We start from the raw sequence: 24,426 nt of genomic DNA, 5'->3' as shown, positions 1-24,426 counted from the left end.
TTTTTATTTTGCCATTTGTTCCGAGACCAACAGTCCAGACACATTGGAATTTTTTCTGCAGGGCTGAGTCAGTTTTGAAAATAAAAACACACTATAAGAAACATAGTGTATATATAAATATATATTATAAGAAAGAGAAGAAATATGAAAAACACTATACATACCTGTATATGTACAAAACAAAAGAATTCATTTACACTAGAGAAATTTCACAGAATCTGTGTGCATGGTACAAATCTTTTATTAGTTTCTCGTCTCAATTGTAAAAACAAGCAGCACTCAGCTGCTATAAACAGTTATAATAAAGGCAATCGGTTGATGGGGAACCACAAAAAGCAGCTTCTCTTCTTCTCTTCCAAACTTCAAGCAGTCAAGATAACTGTCATCTATTCACCTTCGTCTTCACCTTTCTACTTTTTTAACATCTTTTTTTGGGTCAAGAGCTGTGCGTACAGTAAATATCCAGAGCAAACCTGATCTGCAAAACGTTTAAACAGTCAAAGTGAAGCAAATCAACAATTTACTTCAAAAAAAAAGAAAGAATACACAATAAGATCCATTTTCCCCGCTACATAGTCAGAAATGTAACAGTAGCCCCGTTTATGTTGATGTTGGGCTGCTGTCAAGGCAAGTTATGAATAAAACAGTACTTTAAAGACTGGTCCAAAAAGAACGACAGTGAGGCTTCTTTTTTTAATATATCAAAAGTGAGAGACATCGGCTTCAGTTTGAACCATGATACCAAAAAAACAAACAAACATGGGTGTCGTTCCCTCTTGGAACCGCTGACGAGGGCGAATGTCACACACAATCCTTTGTATACTTGTGCGTTTGTTTGTTGGAGGAAGAAACGAAAAAAGAGGAGGGCGATGTCTCAGACGAGGAGAGGGTTGTCGAGCATGGCCACCCCCGCTGACACGCCTCCGTCCTCGTGCTCAGAACTCTTGGTCCTCAGCAGATGGCCCACGCACTCGTTCATCACCATGTCTTTACCGTGCCTGAGAGGAAACAACCAGAGCTGGACGATCAGAAAGGCTTTTGCGTCGACTCGGCAGGATTGAAAGTGTACTCTCTTGGTTTTGGTTATAGTTTATGCTGTGGTTACAGTTGTTCCTTGATTGCTACGACACATTTCTTGAAACGGTTACCCTTTTTTCTCAAATAAACACAAAAACAAAACCTCATCATTAAGCAGCATTTACAAAACCTCGGAATCCTCCTGCAAAATCAAACTTTCGCCTCAAAACAGTTTCAAAGTGATCAAAATTATATGCACTATCAAGCAGTCAGTAAACGATACGCCAATAAATAGAAAACACGTTGTTCAAAACATATAGTTCTCAGGGAGAAGTAGATTTTTAATCTAAGTGAGCTCTGTTGTGTTATGTAAAATAGTTTACGGTATTGACAACAGACTGCACGTTCTGTGTAAATGAAGTGTTGATGACACACACCTGACATATGCTCCAAACACTCCCAGCTCACTGAGACAGTTGCTGACTTTGAGAGGGCCGTCATGTCTCAGCAGGTAGTTCTGGACCGGGGTGGGGTGGATTTTGTCCATCAGAATGTAGGCCGTCCTCTCCTTGCTCCCCTTCGCCCCCTGCAGGACGCGGCAGATCTCTGATCCATAGAAGTTGTTCCCTGGGAAGACGATGGCGGGTGAGAAGCTGGTTGCGTGCGGCCAGTACAGCGATGTCGTTTCAAACTCTCTAGGAATGGAGGCCAATGTGGCATTTGTATTTTTTTTTTTTACTTTACCTCCTCCTTCTCGCTGGGGCTTCAGGACGAACCGGTCCGGATCTGCCAAAGCCATTGCTACTGTTTTGTCACCCTCTGGTCCCTAAAGACGATGAAGACGAATGAAGTCATTTTACCTCACGGCCATAAAAAAACAACATCGCGGCTCCCTGAACATGTGACTGTGTTATTTTCTCACCATGTCTAGCGTGTAGAGGCCAGCGAAGGTCGCTCTGATCTGCTCCACTACTCGGGGCTGGTCGGGGAAGAACCGCTCCAGGACTCCGGGTCTGGCGAGCTCCTGCTGGACCTTCTTGGTTCCAACCAGGTGAGTGCTGATATCGGGACACTTCACGGCCAGAGAGCGCTCCATTAGGAGACGAGCGTCCCAAGCCTACAATGATAATAAAAAACACACACACAATGTGATCCACCCAGTGCACTTTGACTGGCCAAAGATTCTGTACCACTGGATTCAGACCTGCGATACGAGGCCTTTAGTGACATTAAAAACATCCTTTTAGGAATCCAACGTACACTGTTATCGCAGGCAGGCGGCTCCAGTCAAGTCAGCGTCCAAAAAATGTCAATACAAAGTGACATTGTGCTGCCCCGACTAAATATGTGCACCGTTGGTAGTTTACTTTGTGACGTAAATGCTGCATTGTTTTGCTGTAAACTTTGTGATAGTTATAAGGAAGAATAAAATGATTGTTGGTTTGAAGCTGAGTATTGGCCCTTTGCTGCATGTCGTCCCCTCTCCCTGCATCTTATCTAATATAAGGTAAAAAAAAATAAAAAATACGTCGGCATGCTGCTGAACTTTCTAAAGCAGTAAAATCCTTCACAGCGGCGTGTGATACAGTAATAAGCCTTCGAGCTTATGAATGAAGTGAGATGATGTTATTTGCTGTTCAGATTGTAAAAGCCCTCTTAAGGCTTTTTTTGGTAATTTTTGTTAGAAAGATTTAAAGGGAGGACCTGTTCAGAAATGTAGTTCTGGGGCATGTAGCCAATCCTGAAGTACACCACTGCAACCTCGTGGCCATCACTGAAAAAGGGAGTGAAATGAATGCACAGTAAGTATGATTGGTCCAAATTACATCTAATCAAGAGCTGTATGAATAACCTGTTGTCTAACATGTGTTATTCAGTCTGAACTGACAGGAACAGACTTACACAAAAAGCTTCTTGTCCTGATCGAGGGTCCCTGTTTCACTAACATTGTTAAAGTGCTTTCTTATCGTGGGAATGTTCCTGAAACAGATTGACAAGAGTGTACCTGTTACAAATATGTGCAAAATACCTGAATCCACATATTCCAGTTGGTCCGGTTGGTTTGCAGCATTTACACACCCGGCCGTGAAGTTGTTGGGGAACGGCTTGCTGCTTTCCAAACCGCTCCCTCCTGCTACACGTACCTCTTCCACAGCTCATTCTCTAAGCAACGTTGGTCAAAGATGTTCCTTTGGTTCTCCTCCACCAGGAACATGACGACTGCTCTGTAATGACAAACGACAGCTCTCACCGCTGCCCGTACACATTATGCTGCACATTTGGTTACTCGGAGTAGTTCAGAAAACTGGCAATTGTTTTTTTGATTGACTACTTTCTACCGATAGTAAATTATACTGAATTTCTAAATACATCGCTGTCTTAATCGACTCAGAATCAGGTCTGGCTGACACTAAAAATACCAGTGGGTTAAAAAAAAAAAAAAAAGTTGAAGAGACAAACACACAATTAACTCTGTAATATCCATTTTACATTGCCTTCAAACAACTGGATTTAATCAAGTTTAGTAGAAGTACAAACCTTCAGTTTAAGATATCACATTTCAACATATCATGATAATTGACCTTTGCCAATACGGTTTGGAGCTTGAACCCACCATTATGTAACTCAATGAAACCTCCGCTACTGTAAAGGGCGAATTATATATATGCAACTACAACTGTGGCCGGCCACGCAGTCAGATCGACGGACTCGTTTTGGTTTATAGTTCCCGTGCGTTTTCCATACTCCAGACCAGTAGGTGGCGCAACGACCGTTTAGAGTCGACCTGCACATCGACGTTCACCGATATCTCCCTCCAGGAATTCACCTCCATCTGCGTGTCCTTATACTCTGTCAAAGACGGGTTATAGAAATGCTCATTTTTGCGGACCTCTTCAGCCAAATGTTCTTCAATCCTATATCCGTCTTTAGCTGTGAATGTAGCAGAAGGGAGCGTCATTCGCTGGGCTTCGGCTCACCCTCTTAATTAAGGCTGATTTATACTCGGGTTTTACGCAGAGACGCAAGCACGCAAGACACGCATGGACCCCCTTGCGTAGTCAAATCAGCTATTTTGCGTGCCTGCGTGCGTCACCCAAAATTTCTGACTCGCCGTCAAAGCCACGCGAGCCGTTCGCAGCCCGCAAGACTGTGATTGGTCCGCCAACCACGTCCTTTCTGAGTCTCGCATTTCCGGTTTCATAGCATATTATAGCTGTTTTTAAAAGCCAGAGCAGAAACACGAACAATGGATCCCGTTACTTATTTGTCTTTTGTTTTTTGTTGTTTGTTTTTCTTTTGATTTGCTAGGTGCGGCTGACCAAGTGGTGAGAGGTGTGCCTCTGGGTGTTGGGGTCCCCCTTGGTGTGGTGTGTGTGTTAGGTTACCCCCGGTCTGGACCCTCACGTGTGGCTGTGTGATAGAGGACAAGTGTGATTGGGGTATTTACTTTTATTTTTGGGGACCCTCACCGGCTCTGGTCCATCTCTTGCCACTGGCCATTTCCCGCCCTTTTTTATTTTACTATTTTACTTTTATTTTATTAGTATAGATTATCCATAGCTGTATTAATCCTATCGTTAAAATAAAGATTGTTGTTTTGTACTGGAACCACGTCTCTGCCTCATTGCATCGTACCATCTAGTAACCAATCCTCGCCACATTAACTTTTTTACTGGTAGCTGTTAGCGTCAATATTTAGTGGCTGCTAACGGCTGACATTAACTAGCTGTGGGATGCATCAGAGGCATTTCTGATACTAGTATTAGACAAACTCTTGCACATATGTGCCTATGTTTTTCCATATATAATGCAGACCATTGGTAAACCAACATTAGCACATATCGTATTCTCCAACACAGACTTGATCTACTGTCACTTTAAGCTATTGGTGGGATTATATATTCCACCAGAAAGCTGTTTTTACTTGAGACTCTTTGTAAAGCGAATACATTCATCCAGCACTAGATCTTGGGATAAATAGATGGAACATTGTTGGAGTAAAGTCAGAACATCCATACTGCAAGGACATGCCGTTTCCTAAGTACGTTAGTTCCTACCTCTCTGATCCATAGAGCTCCCGGGCTTTGGCAATAGCCCCAACCAAACCATTATTAGCGTTGTTGTCTAGGATCCGCTGGCTCACCTCCAGCTTTCCAGCCACCTTAAGGATGTGTCTGTCAGGCAAGAGGAAAAATACTTATGGTAAAGGAAAATCACAGCTATTCCTTTCTTTATTCAATCATCTGTCGGCTATTTCTTCATCTTAACTAAAGAAAAAATATGCAGGAGGCGGACGTTTTATTAACAACCGGAAATATCTCTGCCTCAAGGAGCCGCAATACCTCATGAGAAAGTTAAAGTTTCCCTCAAGACACGTTTAAAACATTTTTTTAAAAATACGGCGCTATGATTTGTATTATTTTGACATGGTTTTCCCCAAAAAAAAAAAAAGTTTCACAACGTGTACAAAAAAGAGGTCTGGACGCACATCCGGATCTGGCCGGGGGGTTGAGCAGCGCATCGAGATGACAGCACGCAAGACCAGTTTCGGCCTCTGGTCTATATTTCTCATTTAAAGCAACATAACATACATATTTAGGGTAAGGTTTAAAAGGTGTCTTAAAAAAATGTAGTTACATTATTGACATACTTTCATAGCCTTATTGTTACATGGATTCTTACCAGTAGCAGCTCAAAACCATATAATTTACAGGGTTTTTTTATAGCGTAAATATTCTTAATATTGAGTTAATTGAATTAAGTTCAGCCTATTGGTTCGGCCCTCCACAACGTTCCCACAATAAATTGCCTGCCCCTGCCCAAAGCATTATTGGTGGAAAAAAACATTACATACAATTTAGCTGACGCTTGTATCCAAAGCGACTTCCATTTTTTCTAGACACTGTGGACACAGCAACAGGGATCAATTCAGGGTTAAGTGTCTGGCTCAAGGACACAACATGGGCTAGCAGAGCCGGGGATCGAACCAATGATCTTCTGAAATGGGCACGCTAACCACTGAGCCACAGTCGCCCAAACAATGTAAAACACAGCACTGTGCTATCAGTGTCTGATTTAATATAGAACATATACAATTCAGTTTAAGAACTTAAGCTTATATTTAATATTTATTAAATAACTATTTTAAAAGGATTTTAGCATTGATGCTAATTTTAAATGTATATATTTTTTAAATCTCAAGTAGCCTCCATTTGAAAACCACCGCTATAGAGCATGCATCTGATTCTGTTGAGTCGGTGGACCATAATCTGCAATTAGCAGATGCATTTTTTTTTTGTATTAGTCAGCATTTGTGTCAAGACAGCGATCACTTTTGAATGTGTGATCCATTTAGATGAAAAATTCTGATCACCAGAGAATAACATGTTTTTTATCACCAGCTATAAAAAATATAAAAAATAATGTTGTCTTAATAACACTTAGAACGATGGGTGATATGGTAATGACTGTCTTACCGGTGAACATCTGGCATGCGTGAGGCGCGACCTGACAAACCGGCAGCAATGGTGTTGATTTCTATCTGCTTCAGAGCCAACGACCCGTCCTCTCCCTGGTCCAGCATGTAGTCGGACCGATTGAGACCCAACACGATGGACTGGAAGGAAGGCAAAGAATCCCAGCTCAAACTACGTGCAGTGTTTCCCCTACCGGGGATAAGATTACACAGGTCAGGCTTTTCGGTTCCACGAAGCAAGTTCCCACCATAGCAACTCATCCAAAAACTTGACCCCGCTCCGGTGCAGGCTCACTTCACTAGATAAGCTAGCCACTCCGGACAAAAATGCCAGCTCCCATCCTCAGAGATCCCATTGATGAAGGAGCGATATGAGTTCGATTAGTTTTATAGAGAGAGAGTTCTCAGAGATCGCCAAGAGCACTGACCGGATCACAGAGTGGATCACAGCTTTGTGTCGGCGATGCGGAGAACATCGTGAAAGCCGCTGCAGGCCGTGCTGTTCATGAAGTTTATTTAGCGCTTAGGAAACCTAGGGATGTTTTGAAAGCATGCATAATTATATGATGGTGTTATTGGTACACCATACATATTATTACTGCAGTGGCGAGCGGTGGATTTTCTACTACGCCTATCGTCTGAGTCGATCAGCTACACATACATACATATATATACAGTACACATATATAGTACATGATACATACGCGCATGCAGTACATATATCATGCATTTTGCCCAAAGCCGATTTTTAGGAGATCTCCGTGAGGTCTTTTCTGCTGTTGCGTCTCTCATCAGAATACAGATCTAAGCTCAACATTGAGCATGAATTGAGCGGCCATATCCAATCTATAACCTGGTTTAAAAGGTATGCAAAGGAAAGCAGATCACCGCAGCCACTAATACTGATACAACGTGATGGTCAGATATGAGGAATTGCCACATGCTGGTTTTCAAAATGGCGACATACCTGAGCCCTTCCTTCTTTCAGGATTTGCTGGTGGATCCTGAACAACCTCGCGGTGAAATCGTCCACTTCAATGGTGCTAAAAATGTCACTCTGTTAAAACACTTCATCCAAATGTTGCATGAGTTAATGCACCTAGAGTGCATCGGCAAAGTATCCACAGCGCTTCACTTTCCACATTTTGTTATGTTACAGCCTTATTACAAAATGGATTAAATTCATGTTTTTCCACAGCATTCTGCACAAGACACCTTATAATGACAAAGTAAAAAAAAGATTTGGGAATTTTTTGCTAATCTAATCAAAATAAAGAACAAAAATATTACATGTACATAAGTAGTCACAGTCTTTGCTCAATACTTTGTTGAAGCACCTTTGGCAGCAATTACAGCCTCAAGTCTTTCAGATCTCTCCGGAGATCGGGTTGAAGTCAGGGCTCTGGCTGGACCACTCGAGGACATTCACGGAGTTGTCCCGAATCCATTCTTTTGTTGTCTGTTGAATACTTATGTACATGTTATATTTCCGTTCTTTATTTTTAATAGATTTGCAAAAAATTCCCCCAAACTTTTTTTACTGTGTCATTATGGGGTGTTGTGTGTGTAATGTGGCTACGCACATTCCTACAAAACTACACACAAACTACTACGAATGCCACCAGTCCGGTTGGTTCACGTGGCTACCTCGCTAGAGCCTCTTGCAGAAAGTCTTGATCCTGGCTGATCTTGTCCACCAGCGTGTTGAAGCACGTCTGCACCGCCAGAGACTGGAGGTACGCGGCTTTGGGCACAGGCGTGGGGAAGAGCGTGAAAGGCATGTACACCACCAGCTGGAACAAAACACAAACACAAAGTTGTGAAGTGTGAGAAGAATGCAACACATTCACTCACTCGCTTTACTTATGGCAATCCACTGCCATCCAATTGAATTATGCAGATAGGGTCTTTAAACTGGCAGATGCCAATGCCTGGAAACCCTTTTCATTTATAATGTAATGGATGATATCATCATAAGGTCAATTCTGTTTTTTTTTTACTTCCTACCTTTGACGAGTTGCACAACTCTGGGGTCCTCATGACGATACCCTGCAGGAAGGCTGCATCTTTTGCCACCTCTGCCAAGTCCTCTATCAGCGCAGCATCCATCATGATCTCATCTGGCATCGCCTGGGCCATTCTGATTGGTGAAATATGACACACATAGCACTTTAGAGACATAATGAGAAGTGCTGCTTGGCCTGACTCCGCAGATTTCTACACTCGCCAGTCAAAGTGGGAGTCGTTACTCCACACATTGACTCTGTGTCCAACTTTGTGTTTTAGATTACGCAGCCTGTATACTTTTTTTTCAATAAAAGTGTGCAATGCACTAGTTTTTACTTCATCATTAAATTTAGCGCATAATGCGATGTATCGCAGAAAAATCATGCGATTAATCAGTTATTTTTTTCAACTTTACCCAGCCCTAATATATAAATACACACACACACACACACACACACACACACACACACATACAAATACACATACATACATAAATACAAATACACATACATGCATAAATACAAATACTTACATATATACATAAATACACATACATACATACATACATACATACAGATATACATATGTGTGTATATATACATACATACACACATACGTGTATGTATGTAGCATAGGAGTTTCTCAAAATACTTTACAAATAGACAGAAAAATCCATAAACATATGAGTACATCAAACATGTTTAAACTACCTTCACGCGAGCAGCTGTCTCCAGTCTGTGTGTTCCACTCGACCGGTCTCACGAGCACAAAACAGGATTTATTAACTTGCACAACAAGGCAAACCGTGATCCCGACACCAAACCAACTGTTGCTACAGAGCGGAGAGAGTGAGAGCAGCACCAACCCTGAGGGCCTTTTACCTCATTTCTGCTGACGTGCAGGTGTCCCGCTCTCCTGATGACCCCCCCTCTGCCATGCCCACCTGCACACCTGCAGGGACAACAGCCAGTGGCTGAGGGGGTCAAGACATCAATTGTAACGAGATGTCACATACCAGGACCATCTGTTGGAGGGGTATGCTAAACAATGCATCACTTGATATGTCGCGGTATACATGTCTAGAGGCTATTCATTTACAGTAGGAAACATTTTCACACAATCTGTATGCATGGTACAAATATTTTATTAGTGTCTGTGGTAAAAACAGTTATAATAAAGGCAATCGGTTGATGGGGAACCACAAAAAGCAGCTTCTCTTCTTCTATTCCAAACTTCAAGCAGTCAAGATAACTGTCATCTATTCACCTTCGTCTTCACCTTTCTACTTTTTTAACATCTTTTTTGGGGTCAAGATCTGTGCGTACAGTAAATATCCAGAGCAAACCTGATCTGCAAAAAGTTTAAACAGTCAAAGTGAAGCAAATCAACAATTTACTTCAAAAAAAAGAAAGAATACACAATAAGATCCATTTCCCCGCTACATAGTCAGAAATGTAACAGTAGCCCCGTTTATGTTGATGTTGGGCTGCTGTCAAGGCAAGTTATAAATAAAACAGTACTTTAAAGACTGGTCCAAAAAGAACGACAGTGAGGCTTCTTTTTTTAATATATCAAAAGTGAGAGATATCGACTTCAGTTTGAATCATGATACCAAAAATAAAAAACATGGGTGTCGTTCCCTCTTAGAACGAAAACAAAAAAAGAGGAGGGTGATTTCTCAGACGAGGAGAGGGTTGTCGAGCACGGCCACCCCCGCTGCCACGCCTCCGTCCTCGTGCTCAGAACTCTTGGTCCTCAGCAGATGGCCCGCGCACTCGTTCATCACCATGTCTTTACCGTGCCTGAGAGGAAACAACCAGAGCTGGACGATCAGAAAGGCTTTTGCGTCGACTCGGCAAGATTGAAAGTGTACTCTCTTGGTTTTGGTTATAGTTTATGCTGTGGTTAAAAACTGCAACATTGGCTTATGTTGGCCACTAGGGGGCAGCGGAGAGGAGCTTCAGTTTGGCTCTAATTTGGTCCAGGAGTGGATCTGATCCGCCTTTATAAAAGCTTTGTTTGTCCTTGCGCTTGGCACTGTAGCTCAAGGTCTGAGCATGCACAGAGGGGTTTATACTTTGAGTTGTTCTTTACAGGATTGGACACCAGAGGGCGAACAAACTAAATGAACTGTGAGGAACCAAAAAGACTGAGTATAACTGTCCCTATAGAAGTCTATGGGTGTAAATATATATATATATATATATATATACACACACACACATGAAGTGTTGATGACACACACCTGACATATGCTCCAAACACTCCCAGCTCACTGAGACAGTTGCTGACTTTGAGAGGGGCGTCCCGTCTCAGCAGGTAGTTCTGGACCGGGGTGGGGTGGATTTTGTCCATCAGAATGTAGGCCGTCCTCTCCTTGCTCCCCTTCGCCCCCTGCAGGACGCGGCAGATCTCTGATCCATAGAAGTTGTTCCCTGGGAAGACGATGGCGGGTGAGAAGCTGGTTGCATGCGGCCAGTACAGCGATGTCGTTTCAAACTCTCTAGGAATGGATGCCAATGTGGTATTTGTATTTTTTTTTTTTACTTTACCTCCTCCTTCTCGCTGGGGCTTCAGGACGAACCGGTCCGGATCTGCCAAAGCCATTGCTACTGTTTTGTCACCCTCTGGTCCCTAAAGACGACGAAGACGAATGAAGTCATTTTACCTCACGATCATAAAAAAACAACATCGCGGCTCCCTGAACATGTGACTGTGTTATTTTCTCACCATGTCTAGCGTGTAGAGGCCAGCGAAGGTCGCTCTGATCTGCTCCACTACTCGGGGCTGGTCGGGGAAGAACCGCTCCAGGACTCCGGGTCTGGCGAGCTCCTGCTGGACCTTCTTGGTTCCAACCAGGTGAGTGCTGATATCGGGACACTTCACGGCCAGAGAGCGCTCCATCAGGAGACGAGCGTCCCAAGCCTACAATGATAATAAAAAACACACACACAATGTGATCCACCCAGTGCACTTTGACTGGCCAAAGATTCTGTACCACTGGATTCAGACCTGCGATAAGAGGCCTGGTGCGACAACTCAATGCATTTCATTTATACTTCACACTAATTATTTTAGTGACATGAAAAACATCCTTTTTGAAATCCAACGTACACTGTTATCTTAGATTGGCTGTAAACTTTGTGATAGTTATGAGAAATAAGTTTGAATGTGAGCCTCCGCCCTTGGCTGCATGTCGTCCCCTCTCCCTGCATCTCATCTAATATAGGTTAAAACAAAAAAGAATCTTAAAAAAATTATACGACGAATGTCGCCATGCTGTTGAAATCCTTCACAGCGGCGTGTGATACAGTAATAAGCCTTCGAGCTGATGAATGAAGTGAGATGATGTTGTATGCTGTTTGGATTGTAAAAGCCCTCTTAAGGCTTTTTTTGTAATTACTGATATTTGGCTACTTATCCCTTCCATAACAACTGACGCAGATCTGCGTTTTCACAATCTTTACGTTTTGTAAATATTCATATCTTATAAGCCTTTGAGCTTATGAATAAAGTGAGATGACGTTGTATGCCGTTCAGACTGTAAAAGCCCCTTTAAGGCTTTAAAACTGGATACACAAACTGACTGCACAAAATGCAAAAACTTCTATTTGAAGTCTTCGAGCTGTTTTTAGACAGAATGCCTGAAGTGTGTTTGCTCCGTCTTGGTCAACACTACCTGACTAAACGGACCAGAGCATGGAGACGTTTGGTTTCTTTAACTGGGGGGTGGAGGAAACGTGAGACTGTGCCGACAATAGTGATGGAAGGAAGTAGAGCACTGAACACAGTCACACTATGAGAGCTGCTATAAACTCAAGAACAATAGAAGAACTACACAGTGTGTCCGAGCAGTAGCTTATGGGCACTCAGAATACATTGTGATGTGATTTCAAGCTGTTTTGACTGTGTGCCAACATGGAGGCTCATCATGATGTGATGATTCATTACAGGAGCAGTGTGTAGGATCTAGTGACACCTAGTGGTGAGGTTGCAGATTAACTGGAGGCTTGTCCCTCCCTTTCCAAGCGTGTCGGAGTACTACTGTTGCCTTTAGGTCATGTAAAAAAAGAAGAAGAAAGAACCTGCTCCCTATGTAGGTATAACCGGGTCATTCTAAGCCAGCATTGTAGCTTATATTACATTTCTGCCAATGTATGCAAGTAAAACTTGTAATAAAGATTTAAAGGGAGGACCTGTTCGGAAATGGGAGGCATGTAGCCATTCCTGAAGTACACCACTGCAACCTCGTGGCCATCACTGAAAAAGGGAGTGAAATGAATGCACAGTAAGTATGATTGGTCCAAATTATATCTAATCAAGAGCTGTATGAATAACCTGTTGTCTAACATGTGTTATTCAGTCTGAACTGACAGGAACAGACTTACACAAAAAGCTTCTTGTCCTGATCGAGGGTCCCTGTTTCACTAACATTGTCGAAGCGCTTTCTTATCGTGGGAATGTTTCTGAAACAGATTGACAAGAGTGTACCTGTTAGCAATATGTGCCAAATACCTGAATCGACATATTCCAGTTTGTCCGGTTTGCAGTGTTTACATGTTCACCCATCGTGGCCTGAAGTTGTTGGGGAACGGCTTGCTGCTTTCCAAACCGCTCCCTCCTACTACACGTACCTCTTCCACAGCTCATTCTCTATGTAACGTTGGTCAAAGATGTTCCTTTGGTTCTCCTCCACCAGGAACATGACGACTGCTCTGTAATGACAAACGACAGCTCTCACCGCTGAATTTCTTTTTTTCAAATTGAACAATAGATTAAGTGTTTAAAGTTTACGAGAAAAAAAAATACATACAGAACATTTGACCAGTTTCAAACTATAAACTATGTATATTTATAAATTAGGGCTGGGCAAAGTTGAAAAAAATTAACTGTTCTGATCCATAGAGCTCCCAGGCTTTGGCAATAGCCCCAGCCAAACCATTGGCAGGGTTGTTGTCGAGGATCCGCTGGCTCTCCTCCAGCTTCCCAGCCACCTTAAGGATGTGTCTGTCGGGTAAGAGGAAGAATACTTTCATTTACCCGACGCTTTTATCCAAAGCGACTTACAATAAGTGCATTCAACCATGAATACAAACGTAGAACAACAAGAATTAAGAAAGTACAATTCATACAAGAGAGCCAAGCTACACATTGCTATAGGTAAGTGCCATCTAAGTGCTACAAAAAGTGGTATCAAAGTCTTTATTTAACTGTCTGTCAGCTATTTATTCAACTTAACTGAAGAAAAAAAGATTTTAATATTTTTTTGTAATTACTGATAAGATTAACAACCGGAAATGTAGCTGCTTAAAGAGGCCACCAGGCACGTTTAAAAGGTTTGGAGAAATACTCTGCTACGATTTGTATTATTTTAAGATGGTTATCCAACATAAAACGTACCAAAAAAAGCACATCTGGATTGAGCAGCACATGCAACACCAGTTTGGGCCTCTGGTCTATTTTCTCCTTTAGAGGAGTTGAGGAGTTTGTGGACTGCATTCGGTGACTAGCGGACGTACCAGAACTCTAAGTGTAGTTAGCGTCTTTTTTGTTCATGTTGTTGCTAGTTTGTTAACTGTTGAGTATAGTTTTTAGTTTTTCTTTTTGAAAAAAAAAACATGTTTTTGTCTTAATCACACTTAGAACGATGGGTGATATGGTAATGAGTGTCTTACCGGTGAAGATCTGGCGTGCGTGACGAGAGGCCTCCAAAACTGGCAGCAATGGTGTTGATTTCTATCTGCTTCAGAGACGACGACCCGTCCTGCCCTTGGTCCAGCATGTAGTCGGACCGATTGAGACCCAAAACGATGGACTGGAAGGAAGGCAAAGAATCCCAGCTCAAACTACGTGGATCACGAAAAGGCAACGGCGAAGGCCCACTGCTGAACATTCAGTGCAGGCTGCTATGTGTGGGCTCACAACTTGAGTCCTAGTGTGGTCTCCCCCTGGAGGATCATTCCATCGCGTGCATCTCCGAGTGACAGTGCACCTCTGTGTCTGTCCGCGGCTAATCTCGCGTTCTGCCACGGCCAACTACATTGTACTCTGCCTGGCCAGTTGTTGCAGTATCATCACGGATGGCCACTCAGCCTCTGCTACGCGGGAGGTCAGCGTGGTGGGTTTAACTTTGGCTTTAACAAGACTGTATGAAGTGTAATAATAAATGAATGATATGAAATAAATATTTGCAGGCTGTCGGGACCTTGTAAGGGGGCCATAAAAGAAGGGTGAAACATTAAGCTTTTGCTGCTCTCTAGCTAAAATGTTACTTAGTCTAACGTTAGATATGATTATTTTTTTCAAAATGGCCGACATACCTGAGCCCTTCCTTCCTTCAGGATTTGTTGGTGGATCCTGAACAACCTCGCGGTGAAATCGTCCACTTCAATGGTGCTGAAAACAAAAAAATGTCATGTTACAACACTTCATCCGAATGTTGCATGAGAGAATGCAACTATGTTGTGCTCTTGAGTGGAAGTATTGTCTTTGCATAAAATGTGGCCACACTGTGTGTAGCCACATTTTATGCACTCCCTCTACACAACGACTGCACCTCTGACGACCCGATTGTTAAAACTCATGAAGTTCGCAGATGACACAACAGGTCATCGGCCTCATAAGGAACGGTGACGAGTCTGCGTACAGACGGGAGGTTGAACAGCTGGTCAGAACCACCTGGAGCTGAACAAGCCCAAAACAGTGGAGATGACATTGGACTTCAGGACCACTCAAGGTATCAATGAATAACTTACAGACTGCACTTTTTCTAAACAAAGGTTATCAATTAGACATTGAACCACAAATCCAAGCAAAACTTCCTCTGCATGTCATGAAGCCACATTATATATTAATATTATAACAAATTTCCCCTTGGGGATTAATAAAGTATCTATCTATCTATATCGGACTGTTGGACGCAGTTTGGCGTTCTGCACCTCAGAGGAGACATTCACACATTACTTCTCTTGAAGCCCCCGTGGTACTTCACAATGAAGACACATGGTTTCAATAAGACGTTATCTAACCCAACAGCGCGGCTCAAACACGGGGAATGAATCACTAGAAAGCGAGCTAATGACAACGGTTAGCCTAGCTGCTAAGTTAGTGTAGAAAGCCTCATACGAGAGGATACAACGGGCTGCACCAGATCCTCCTGGACTTCCTGTCTGCTGCGCTCAACTCAACTTTTTTTTGTTCAATACTCAATCATCTCCGCGACTTATCGAGTGGCGTAATAATTGCGCGACACAACGAATTGATAATGAAATTCGTTGCCAAGTTTTTTAATCATTGATTTTATCGATTGGTTGTCGCAGCCGTAATCCAGTCTGTCCTCTGCTCTTCCATCACCGTGTGGTTTGGATCGGCCAACAATCGACAGAGACAGAGCCAGACTGCAACGGATTGTCAGGTCTGCAGAGACAACCATTGGTTCCAGCCTGCCCTCCATCCTGGACTCGTACACCTCCAGAGTCAGGTAACGGGCTTTAAAGATCACTGCAGACCCCTCACACCTTGGAAACAAGCTGTTCCAACCCCTCCCCTCTGGTGGGCGCTACAGAGCCCTGTACGCCAAAAGCACCAGACCAACATCTTCTTCCCACTGGCTGTCAGTCAGGTGAACAATTAATCAGACACCGCCACCTGCGCTATCTGCATCATCTAGACCACCGTTTACTGTTGTTCTGTTTTCTTAATGTCTTTTATATTCATCTTTTGTATATAAGTACGAAAAACAAAGAGAAATTCCATGTGTGTGCAAATTTACACGGCCATTAAAGTTGATTCTGATTACCTCGCGAGAGCCTCCTGCAGAAAGTCTTGATCCTGGCTGATCTTGTCCACCAGCGTGTTGTAGTGCGTTTGCACCGCCAGAGACTGGAGGTACACGGCTTTGGGCACAGGCGTGGGGAAGAGCGTGAACGGCGCGTACGTCACCAGCTGGAACAAAACACAAACACAAGTTGTGAAGTGCGAGAGAAGAATGCTCACACATCACTGAACACAAGCGATGGAAGCGGCATTGGCAAGGGAGGAAGGAAAACAAGCACGTGGTCTAGAGAGGGCCACGATAAAGATCTGCCACAAATCCTGTGGCCTGAAGCCTGTTGAACACGCCCGTTTTAACTGCAAAGGCTTAACAACCCGCCGGTATAGAATCATGCCTTCTGGCCGTGGCTCCCTACACATCACAGAAAAACATGTTCATGTCTATTGGTTTTTCTTTTTAGCAATTCAAGCACTGACAAAGCAGAGGCACGTCTTTTATTGAAGAATGACCTCATACGTAACTGCTTAACTACCGGTTGTGTATTTAGCGTGCTATAAATGATTTTGGTTAAACGAGTTAGTCCCCGCTCCACAAAAAAAACATTATTGACTTATCTGATATCTAAATAACCGCTGCTTCCTGTGGAATGCACAATGGTTCTGTTGACTAATCTAATAGTTAGGTGTTAACAAATGATATCTACGGTGGTTGTGAATGATTTTCTAACCCTTACACAGGTCAGCTGTTCTCTGATTCATCTTCACTAGGGGTTCAAAGGTAATCTATGTTTTTAGAAGAGCCAATAAGAAAGCATGTGTGTGCTTGCATCACTAAACTACTTGTTTTTTTACTCGAATTACATGACCGTATTTGCAAATGCACCCGAGACAACAAGCTCTTACACAAAGCAGGTGATCAGTTTGACCATGATAATTCTTTAATTATGGCTATCCACTGCCATCCAATTGAATTCTGCAGATAGGGTCTCTAAACTGGCGGATGCTGATGGTGACTGGGTCATCCCACTTACTGTCAACAACAAATGTTTTGCTCGCGCGAGAGGGACACGAGAGGAACTTTTGCTCGCGCGAAAGGGGATTTTGCTCGCGGAGTGATGTAAAAGCGCTCGTCAAAGTAAATTACGCGACCCTTTCTTGTCAACAACTCGCGGTGGGACGATCGCAACAGTTGCCTTCTTTGTTTTCTGAACGTAAACATCGACTGGACCACTGAAGCGTATACCGCCCCCATCAGTTCCAGAGGCCAACGGCTGGCATCGGCGCTCACGGTACCTACAGTACCTCGAAAAAAAAAAAGGCATCGTCTGTGTTTTGACATTTTAGTATCGAAAGGTACCGTAAGTATTGGTTCTCGTGACATCCCTAGTTCCTACCTCTGACGAGTTGCAGGACTCTTGAGTCCTCATGACGATACCCTGCAGGAAGGCTGCATCTTTTGCCACCTCCGCCAAGGCCTCTATCAGCGCAGCATCCATCATGATCTCGTCTGGCATCACCTTGGCCATTCTGATTGGTGAAATATGACAGACATAGCACATTAATATACAGGAGTCTGAGGTTCAGAACCACGAGACTGACAAACAGTTTCTATCCGCAGGCCATCGGGCTGCTGAACTACTCCAGCTCACTCCACCACCCCTAAAACACACACACGCACACGCATGTGCGCACGCACGCACGCACACACATACACACACACACACACCAGCTCACCCCCCCAAAAAATACTTGGTTATAACACCATATTTTATCATGGCAATAATATTATATATTTGATATTTTGTGCTTTATTTTTTTTAAAACTTTTTTTACCTTAGGTTTATTGTAGTTCTGTGTTAGAAGGACCGAGCAAAATAAGCTAGTCATTGTATCGAATAACTGTCTATTATCTGTGCATATGAAAAACATCTTGTATTTTGAATTAGAAGTGCTGCTTGGCATGACTCAGCAGATTTCCACACTGGAAATCATAACACGTCCAACTCTGTGTTTTAGAGTTCACAACCTGTATATTAGTTTAATCTACCTGTTCAAAACTATATAGGCTATATTACAACTGAATTAATACTACTGTAACTACACTGATAATAATAACTTATGCATAACCACACACACACACACACACACACACACACACACACACACACACACACACATATATATATATATATATATATATATATATATATATATATATATATATATATATATACACACACACACACACACACACACACACACACACACACACACACACACATATATACATACATACATACGTGTACCTGTGCTACATACATGTATGTATGTAGCACAGGTGTTTCTCAAAATACGTTACAAATAAACTGAAAAAAAGGCATAAATTCGACATAACTACAGTGAAGAGAACATCAGTAAATGAACAAACTAACAGAACCGGTGCATGAGGTCGCTTCCTGTGTCTCGCCTGTGCTTGAGCGCCGGGTCACTACAAAGAGAAGACTTGGCAGCTCCACCAACCAGGACGATAACGTCTCAGGTATACGTATACCCGGCATACGGGCCGACACCGTCCGGCAGAAACGTGCGGCTGCTGCTCGGTAGTCTGGTGGTCGTCTGCAGCTAACGGTATCTACCTTCACGCGAGCAGCTGTTTTCGGTCCGTGTGTTCCGCTCGACGGGTCTCACAAGGACGACGTGTCGGTTCGCCTCGCCAGATAAAATCCCCTTTCAAAGTGAACTGTGCAACTTAACCACCTGTAATGTAACTGTAAGTGTATAAGTCATCATCCGATACATAAGCGGACCTCCGGTGCTTATTAGTCAGGAAGCGTGGCTGCTATTGGCTAGTCGGACTTTGTTCAGCCAATCAGTGCTCAGAACGTCACCAAAAAAAAAAGAAACGGTAGACGTCCGGTCCGCCCCCTGAAACTGAAAGTGTTGGGACCGAAGAATGAGGCATACGTTCAACTGGGAAGAAACAAGGAAGACTCCATTTATTTGTGAAAAGAGCCGTTTCTGTGTCAGGTAACGTGCTGAGGTGATACAGAGATTCATTATTTATCATCGGGTTTGTTCTAAACTGCAACATCACATAAAAACAGAAAAAATATCCGGGAAAATGATGAGAAATGTTAAACTAACTTTTTAGCTGTTAAATGTTACCGAGAAAAGTAATGTTAGCTAACCGTAACTTTATGAGGACATGCGTCAAAACAAGTGTAGTTGTGTAGTTTAGGCATTGTATATATATATATATATATATATATATATATATATATATATATATATATATATATATATATATATATATATATATATATATATATAATATATATATATGTATATGTATATATATATGTATATATTCACATATACATATATATGTGTATATGTATGTAAATACATACATAAATATATATATACATATATATACCTATATATATATATATATATATATATATATATATATATATATATATATATATATATTAATTGCATGATTTTTCTGCGATTAATCACATCATGCGCCAAATTCAACAATGAAGTAAAAAACAAGTGTATTGCAGCTTTTATTTTAAAGTAATGTTACCAAAACAATATAACAGCAATCTGGAGCAACAACAAGTTAACATACATACATATGTCGTTTATAAATATCTCTCTCTCTCTCTCTCTCTCTCTCTCTCTCTCTCTCTCTCTCTCTCTCTCTCTCTCTCTCTCTCTCTCTATATATATATATATATATATATATATATATATATATGTATATATATATATATATATATATATATATATATATATATATATATATATATTTAACACTACTGTACGGTACTGTAGTAAGGGTCCCTGTGAGGGACAAACCACTCCTTCTTTGGTCCATGTTCAGTCTGTTGCTTACCTTAAAGATGTTAAAGACCAGCAACTGATTCACTTTATACAAAAGCAATAAGTGCTTTTCATATTTTGAGTTTAGTTTTTCTTCCTAAGTGAGAAAAGTCCAGTCTGTGTTGTCTTGAACAAGTGCACTGAACATCTTGTGATGTGAGGAAAGTTCTCCTCTTTGAGAGAAGAGTAAAGATCCAGAAGTGATGCTGCTTTAAAGTGCTCTGCATGGATCAGACCGCGGGGTCAGGAGCTTTGCGCATGCGCGATTAACTTTCAGTCTGGACGCGGAACCCGCCGGTACTTGTGGTGTATTATTCTGCCTGTGAGCGCGTGTGAAGCGGCTCGCGGCAGCTCCGCTGCTTGTTGAGAACAGAAGCTACAGAACAATACGTGCTTTACGTCAGACTCACTTCGTTACGCTGCCTGTTGGCGAGGCTGCGGCGGCGCGCGCGCATCAACACGAATCGCCAGTAAAGTGAAAGCAGTGCCGGCGCCGCTGTAAAGAGTTCATGGCGTTGATCTTATTTATTTATTTTTCATGTTTGATTGACGACATACGGGCAGAACAGGGAGAGCCGTGAGACGCTAGGTCTGAACTATGGAGAGATTTAAAGTGATAAGCCCCTCCCAATGCAAAAAAAAAAAAAACATGCAAAAAAAACCAACATGCAGTTAACGCATGATCAAATAGTTAACACCGTCAAAGGACTGACAGATTAATCTTGCGTTAACGCGTTGTCGTGCCCACCCCTAATATATATATTAGAGATTAGAGATTCCCCAGTTGTCAGCCCACTCCACGCCAGCAGAGGGCGCTGTTGCATTATTTATACAAGTCTCACGGTCCTTCCTGTGAGCTTCCTGGTTCAACACAGCCTTCCACAAGCTTTAATGCATACAAGCCCACAGTCAGGTCCGTTAACCCAGCATATGAAGGAGGGGGTGGGATTACACAGAGAGATCAAGTGTATCTAACTAGATGTCACATTCACAGCACATGACAAGGGGAGTGTGCAGAGTGATGAGCAAGCACTGAACTGTGACTGTAAAACTTTACACTGTTGTTTTTTTTCCCCATGTGGTCGTAGATGGCGAGCGGACAGCTGTCAAGGGCCGAGGCGCTGGCGTGCCCGAGCTGCACGCACGCGTGTCACGTGATGCTCTACTGTGACACGGACACTCAGCTGTTTGGGAGCCTCCCCATCCGGCATATCGTACTGGTGAGGAAGAGTCAGTGTGTGTGTGTGTGTGTGTGTGTGTGTGGTTGTGTGTGTGTGTGCACATGTCCATGCACATGTCTGGATGGGAATGACCAAGAACCCCTGCATGCACAAGTAGTGATGTACAATGTTTCTAGTTATTTGCATAGAAAACCCCACTCCTGTTTGTGTGTCAGCATATCTACCTCTGTGTGTGTGTGTGTGTGTGTTTGTGTGTGTGTGTGTGTGTGTGTGTGTGTGTGTGTGTGTGCGTGCCTCTGTCACTTCCCACAGATGCAAATGCGCTTTGACGGGTTGCTGGGTTTCCCTGGAGGGTGAGTCTTTCCCAGTGTTGTGTTTTTTTTTTTTTTTAAATTGTGATTTCTTTCCTTTTATCAGCACAGGTACATATCGAGCAGGTTTCTTAGTCTCTCCTATTCTTCTCAGACGTGCCCCATCAAACAGATATTAACCTGCGCAGCGCAGATCAAACATTCACCCATTGTCACTGGAGCACTCAAACAACAAGGCGGAAGTGAACGAATGAGAAAATACGCTTGACAGGTTCTTGTGTAAGACTCCTTTCATCTTGCTTTAAAAAACATTTAAAAATACACTAAAAAGAACCGTCACCGCCAGACACACACTGCTTTATTAGTATGCAGCTTAATATGAATCACTTGTGATTTTTGTGTCTGCGATTTTACAGTAGTAGTTGCCAGAAATTCGCCAACGCGGCAAAATTATGTAAGAAGAAAAACTATGACATATGCAAAAGAATACACAGAAGCAACACTATCCCAATGTATGTGCACTACTTATCATATACAGTATATTACATTTACTAATACTGGGTTTGCAGTTAGTATAGAAGAACATTTGATTAGATGCATCATGGTCATTGCTTCAGACATTTGTGGTTTCCCTTCCGGATTAATGTCATCACATTTTACATACTTACATTCCCATCAGCCTCAGCTGCACTGTGGTAATGGAGTCCTAAAGGGATGAAGTTAGCCTCACACTGGTTCCCCTTCGACAAAAAGCCAATGTGATTTTTAGAGAGGACTTTTGATAGAAAATGGCTCTACTTCTCTATCAATTTATTCCCAAAGTAAACATTTTAAACATGAGTTCATGTCTCAAGTCTTCTTCAATACAGCATGATGTTCATTTAGTAAATTATGGTCATTTAGGGCGGGCTTACTGTGATTGACAGGTTGCTGTCGTTACCAGATATACCAGGTATACGGCGTCTCTACGTCACTTTTCAGTATACCAGATATGGTAACTTCTGTTCATTGGCTGCGAAAAACAATAACATGTCTACGGCCATAATTCAACATGGTGCCGGCCAAATAAAACATTTAAACATCTTGTTTTTATTGCAACCCATGAAAAGATGTTTCCATATTTTGACTGCGGTGGAGTGACGTGGAGACGCCGTATCTACGGTATCTCTGGTTGCTGCACCTTGTAGCCCCGCCCTAAATCCTCCTCTGCTTTATGGTCTGTTTGACTCTAAATGACCATATTTTACGAAATGAAAATCATGATTTATTAAAGAAGACATGAAACTAGAGATTGGGACTCAAACTCATGTTTACAATGTTTACTAAGGGAATAAATCAAGAGAGAAGTAGAGTCACTAACGTTGATCTGTACTCGATAGCTCAGCCGACTCGTGAGTTTTAAAATGTAAGGAGTCTCTGAGAAGCAATGCAGCTGCCATCGTTTGTCTACTCTCATCTCTGGTCCCGACCTCTGACCCCTCCACTCCCACGCCTCAGGATCGTGGACCCGGCGGAGTCCCTGGAGGCGGGGCTCAAGAGGGAACTGTCGGAGGAGCTGGGCGTGTCCCTTTCTATTCAGGAGGAAGATCACTTGAACTCCTGCTATGGTCCCGCTTCCCCCTCGTCCTCCCCCCGTCTTATCACTCACTTCTACGCAAAGAAGATGGAGGAGGAGCAGATTAGGGAGTTGGAGAGAGCCGCCGTGACCACGGCAACAGATTACGGACAGGAGGTAGTGCGTGCGCTACAAGGACCGAGTGCCGTCTTTAATCTGATCTCCTGTTCCTCTTCACCTTGTGTCTCTCTCCCCTCCCCAGGTCCTCGGGATGATCCGAGTCCCTCTCTACACCATGGAAGACGGAGGAGGCCTCGCTCCATTCCTGTCGCACTCGTTCGTCGGCAACGCCCGCTTCCAGCTGACCGCCTCCCTGCTGCGCCTCCACCTGGTCGCCCCGGAGGAGCTGCGCGACGCCATTGCACGTGCGCTGCAGATCCAGGCGAGCGCCGCAGACGAGCTGCGGGCCGCCCTCTCGCCGGCGCCGGCGGACGCGGAGAAGAAGCCGTTTTGAAACGCCACCTGCACCCGGCCGGCACATCCGCTCACACACAGACGCGTTGCAGCAGTTTTGTGCGTCGCCATCTTTTGCTCCACCATTAATGCAAATAAAACTCTACTTGACATTCCATCTTTTATCCCCGTCATTTAACTTCCATTGCTGAAAAACAACGTCATACGAGGTGAAAGCATTCCTTCAACATTCCTTCTTTTATTACTGTTTGATGATTCCAGCGGGGATTTAGATGCACGTCACACTCTTTCAAATACAAAATGCATTTGGCAACAATTAGCCATATGAGCCCCGGCGCTACTGCGCTTCCTCGTACGGTAACGCTCGTGCACCTCGTGGTGGTTCCACAGCGAACCAAGATCAGAAGTGGGCGGCGTTCCTTCTCGATCAGCTGGAGGTCTGTCTCTGTGCCGCTCGGTTCCATCCCCCCTCCGCCCCCCCGTGCTATCCAAGGATTAATTCCACCCGTGACATGGTATACGGCCTGCGGGCGAAGATTTGATTCCCTTTTAAGTGCACCCCGGGTGCACGTATACGCCTGCACCAGATGTTCCTAACCTCGTTCCCGGGCAATACAGCCCCGGCAGAGAGCAGAGACACGACGCCGCCTCACGTTCATCACACCGACTGTTGGTGCACACCGGACGAGCTTTAGTTTGTTGTTGTGGTTGCAGGTGAATCAACCCGACGTGTTGCATAGA

The 24,426-nt window shown here is 43.2% G+C and overlaps 3 protein-coding genes across 5 annotated transcripts; 1 reads left to right on the top strand and 2 right to left on the bottom strand.

Annotated features, from left to right (window-relative positions):
- Nucleotides 1-316: 316 nt before the first annotated feature.
- On the bottom strand, nucleotides 317-8,632 carry LOC137800492 (glutathione synthetase-like). Its single transcript, XM_068597719.1, has 12 exons — nucleotides 8,501-8,632; nucleotides 8,141-8,286; nucleotides 7,461-7,536; nucleotides 6,495-6,634; nucleotides 5,076-5,192; nucleotides 3,162-3,242; nucleotides 2,920-2,997; nucleotides 2,722-2,791; nucleotides 1,940-2,134; nucleotides 1,762-1,843; nucleotides 1,455-1,644; nucleotides 317-998 (listed from the first exon to the last, which is right to left on the bottom strand). Exons 1-12 carry the CDS (start codon nucleotides 8,630-8,632, stop codon nucleotides 875-877), a joined length of 1,431 nt encoding a protein of 476 aa, XP_068453820.1. The 3' UTR covers nucleotides 317-874.
- Nucleotides 8,633-9,638: 1,006 nt separating this feature from the next.
- On the bottom strand, nucleotides 9,639-19,085 carry LOC137800491 (glutathione synthetase-like). Its single transcript, XM_068597718.1, has 13 exons — nucleotides 18,910-19,085; nucleotides 17,668-17,800; nucleotides 16,299-16,444; nucleotides 14,821-14,896; nucleotides 14,176-14,315; nucleotides 13,391-13,507; nucleotides 13,135-13,215; nucleotides 12,889-12,966; nucleotides 12,697-12,760; nucleotides 11,231-11,425; nucleotides 11,053-11,134; nucleotides 10,746-10,935; nucleotides 9,639-10,302 (listed from the first exon to the last, which is right to left on the bottom strand). Exons 2-13 carry the CDS (start codon nucleotides 17,797-17,799, stop codon nucleotides 10,179-10,181), a joined length of 1,425 nt encoding a protein of 474 aa, XP_068453819.1. The 5' UTR covers nucleotide 17,800; nucleotides 18,910-19,085; the 3' UTR covers nucleotides 9,639-10,178.
- Nucleotides 18,686-23,840, top strand: zgc:103759 (U8 snoRNA-decapping enzyme). 3 transcript variants are annotated; one of them, XM_068597720.1, is made up of 5 exons: nucleotides 18,686-18,812; nucleotides 21,253-21,384; nucleotides 21,658-21,698; nucleotides 23,154-23,388; nucleotides 23,474-23,840. In XM_068597720.1, exons 1-5 carry the CDS (start codon nucleotides 18,717-18,719, stop codon nucleotides 23,723-23,725), a joined length of 756 nt encoding a protein of 251 aa, XP_068453821.1. In that variant the 5' UTR covers nucleotides 18,686-18,716; the 3' UTR covers nucleotides 23,726-23,840. The 3 variants fall into 3 exon arrangements, with proteins under 3 accessions (XP_068453821.1, XP_068453822.1, XP_068453823.1); XM_068597721.1 differs by lacking the exon at nucleotides 18,686-18,812 and adding an exon at nucleotides 19,147-19,300; XM_068597722.1 differs by lacking the exon at nucleotides 18,686-18,812 and adding an exon at nucleotides 19,213-19,313.
- Nucleotides 23,841-24,426: the final 586 nt, after the last annotated feature.

Source organism: Clinocottus analis, unplaced genomic scaffold (assembly GCF_023055335.1).
Source record: "Clinocottus analis isolate CAN_PGR_092001 unplaced genomic scaffold, fCliAna1.0.p SCAF_4, whole genome shotgun sequence".
Lineage (NCBI taxonomy): Eukaryota > Metazoa > Chordata > Actinopteri > Perciformes > Cottidae > Clinocottus > Clinocottus analis.
The sequence above is the reverse complement of the archived record's forward strand: the minus strand, read 5'-3'. Positions and strand labels throughout refer to the sequence as shown.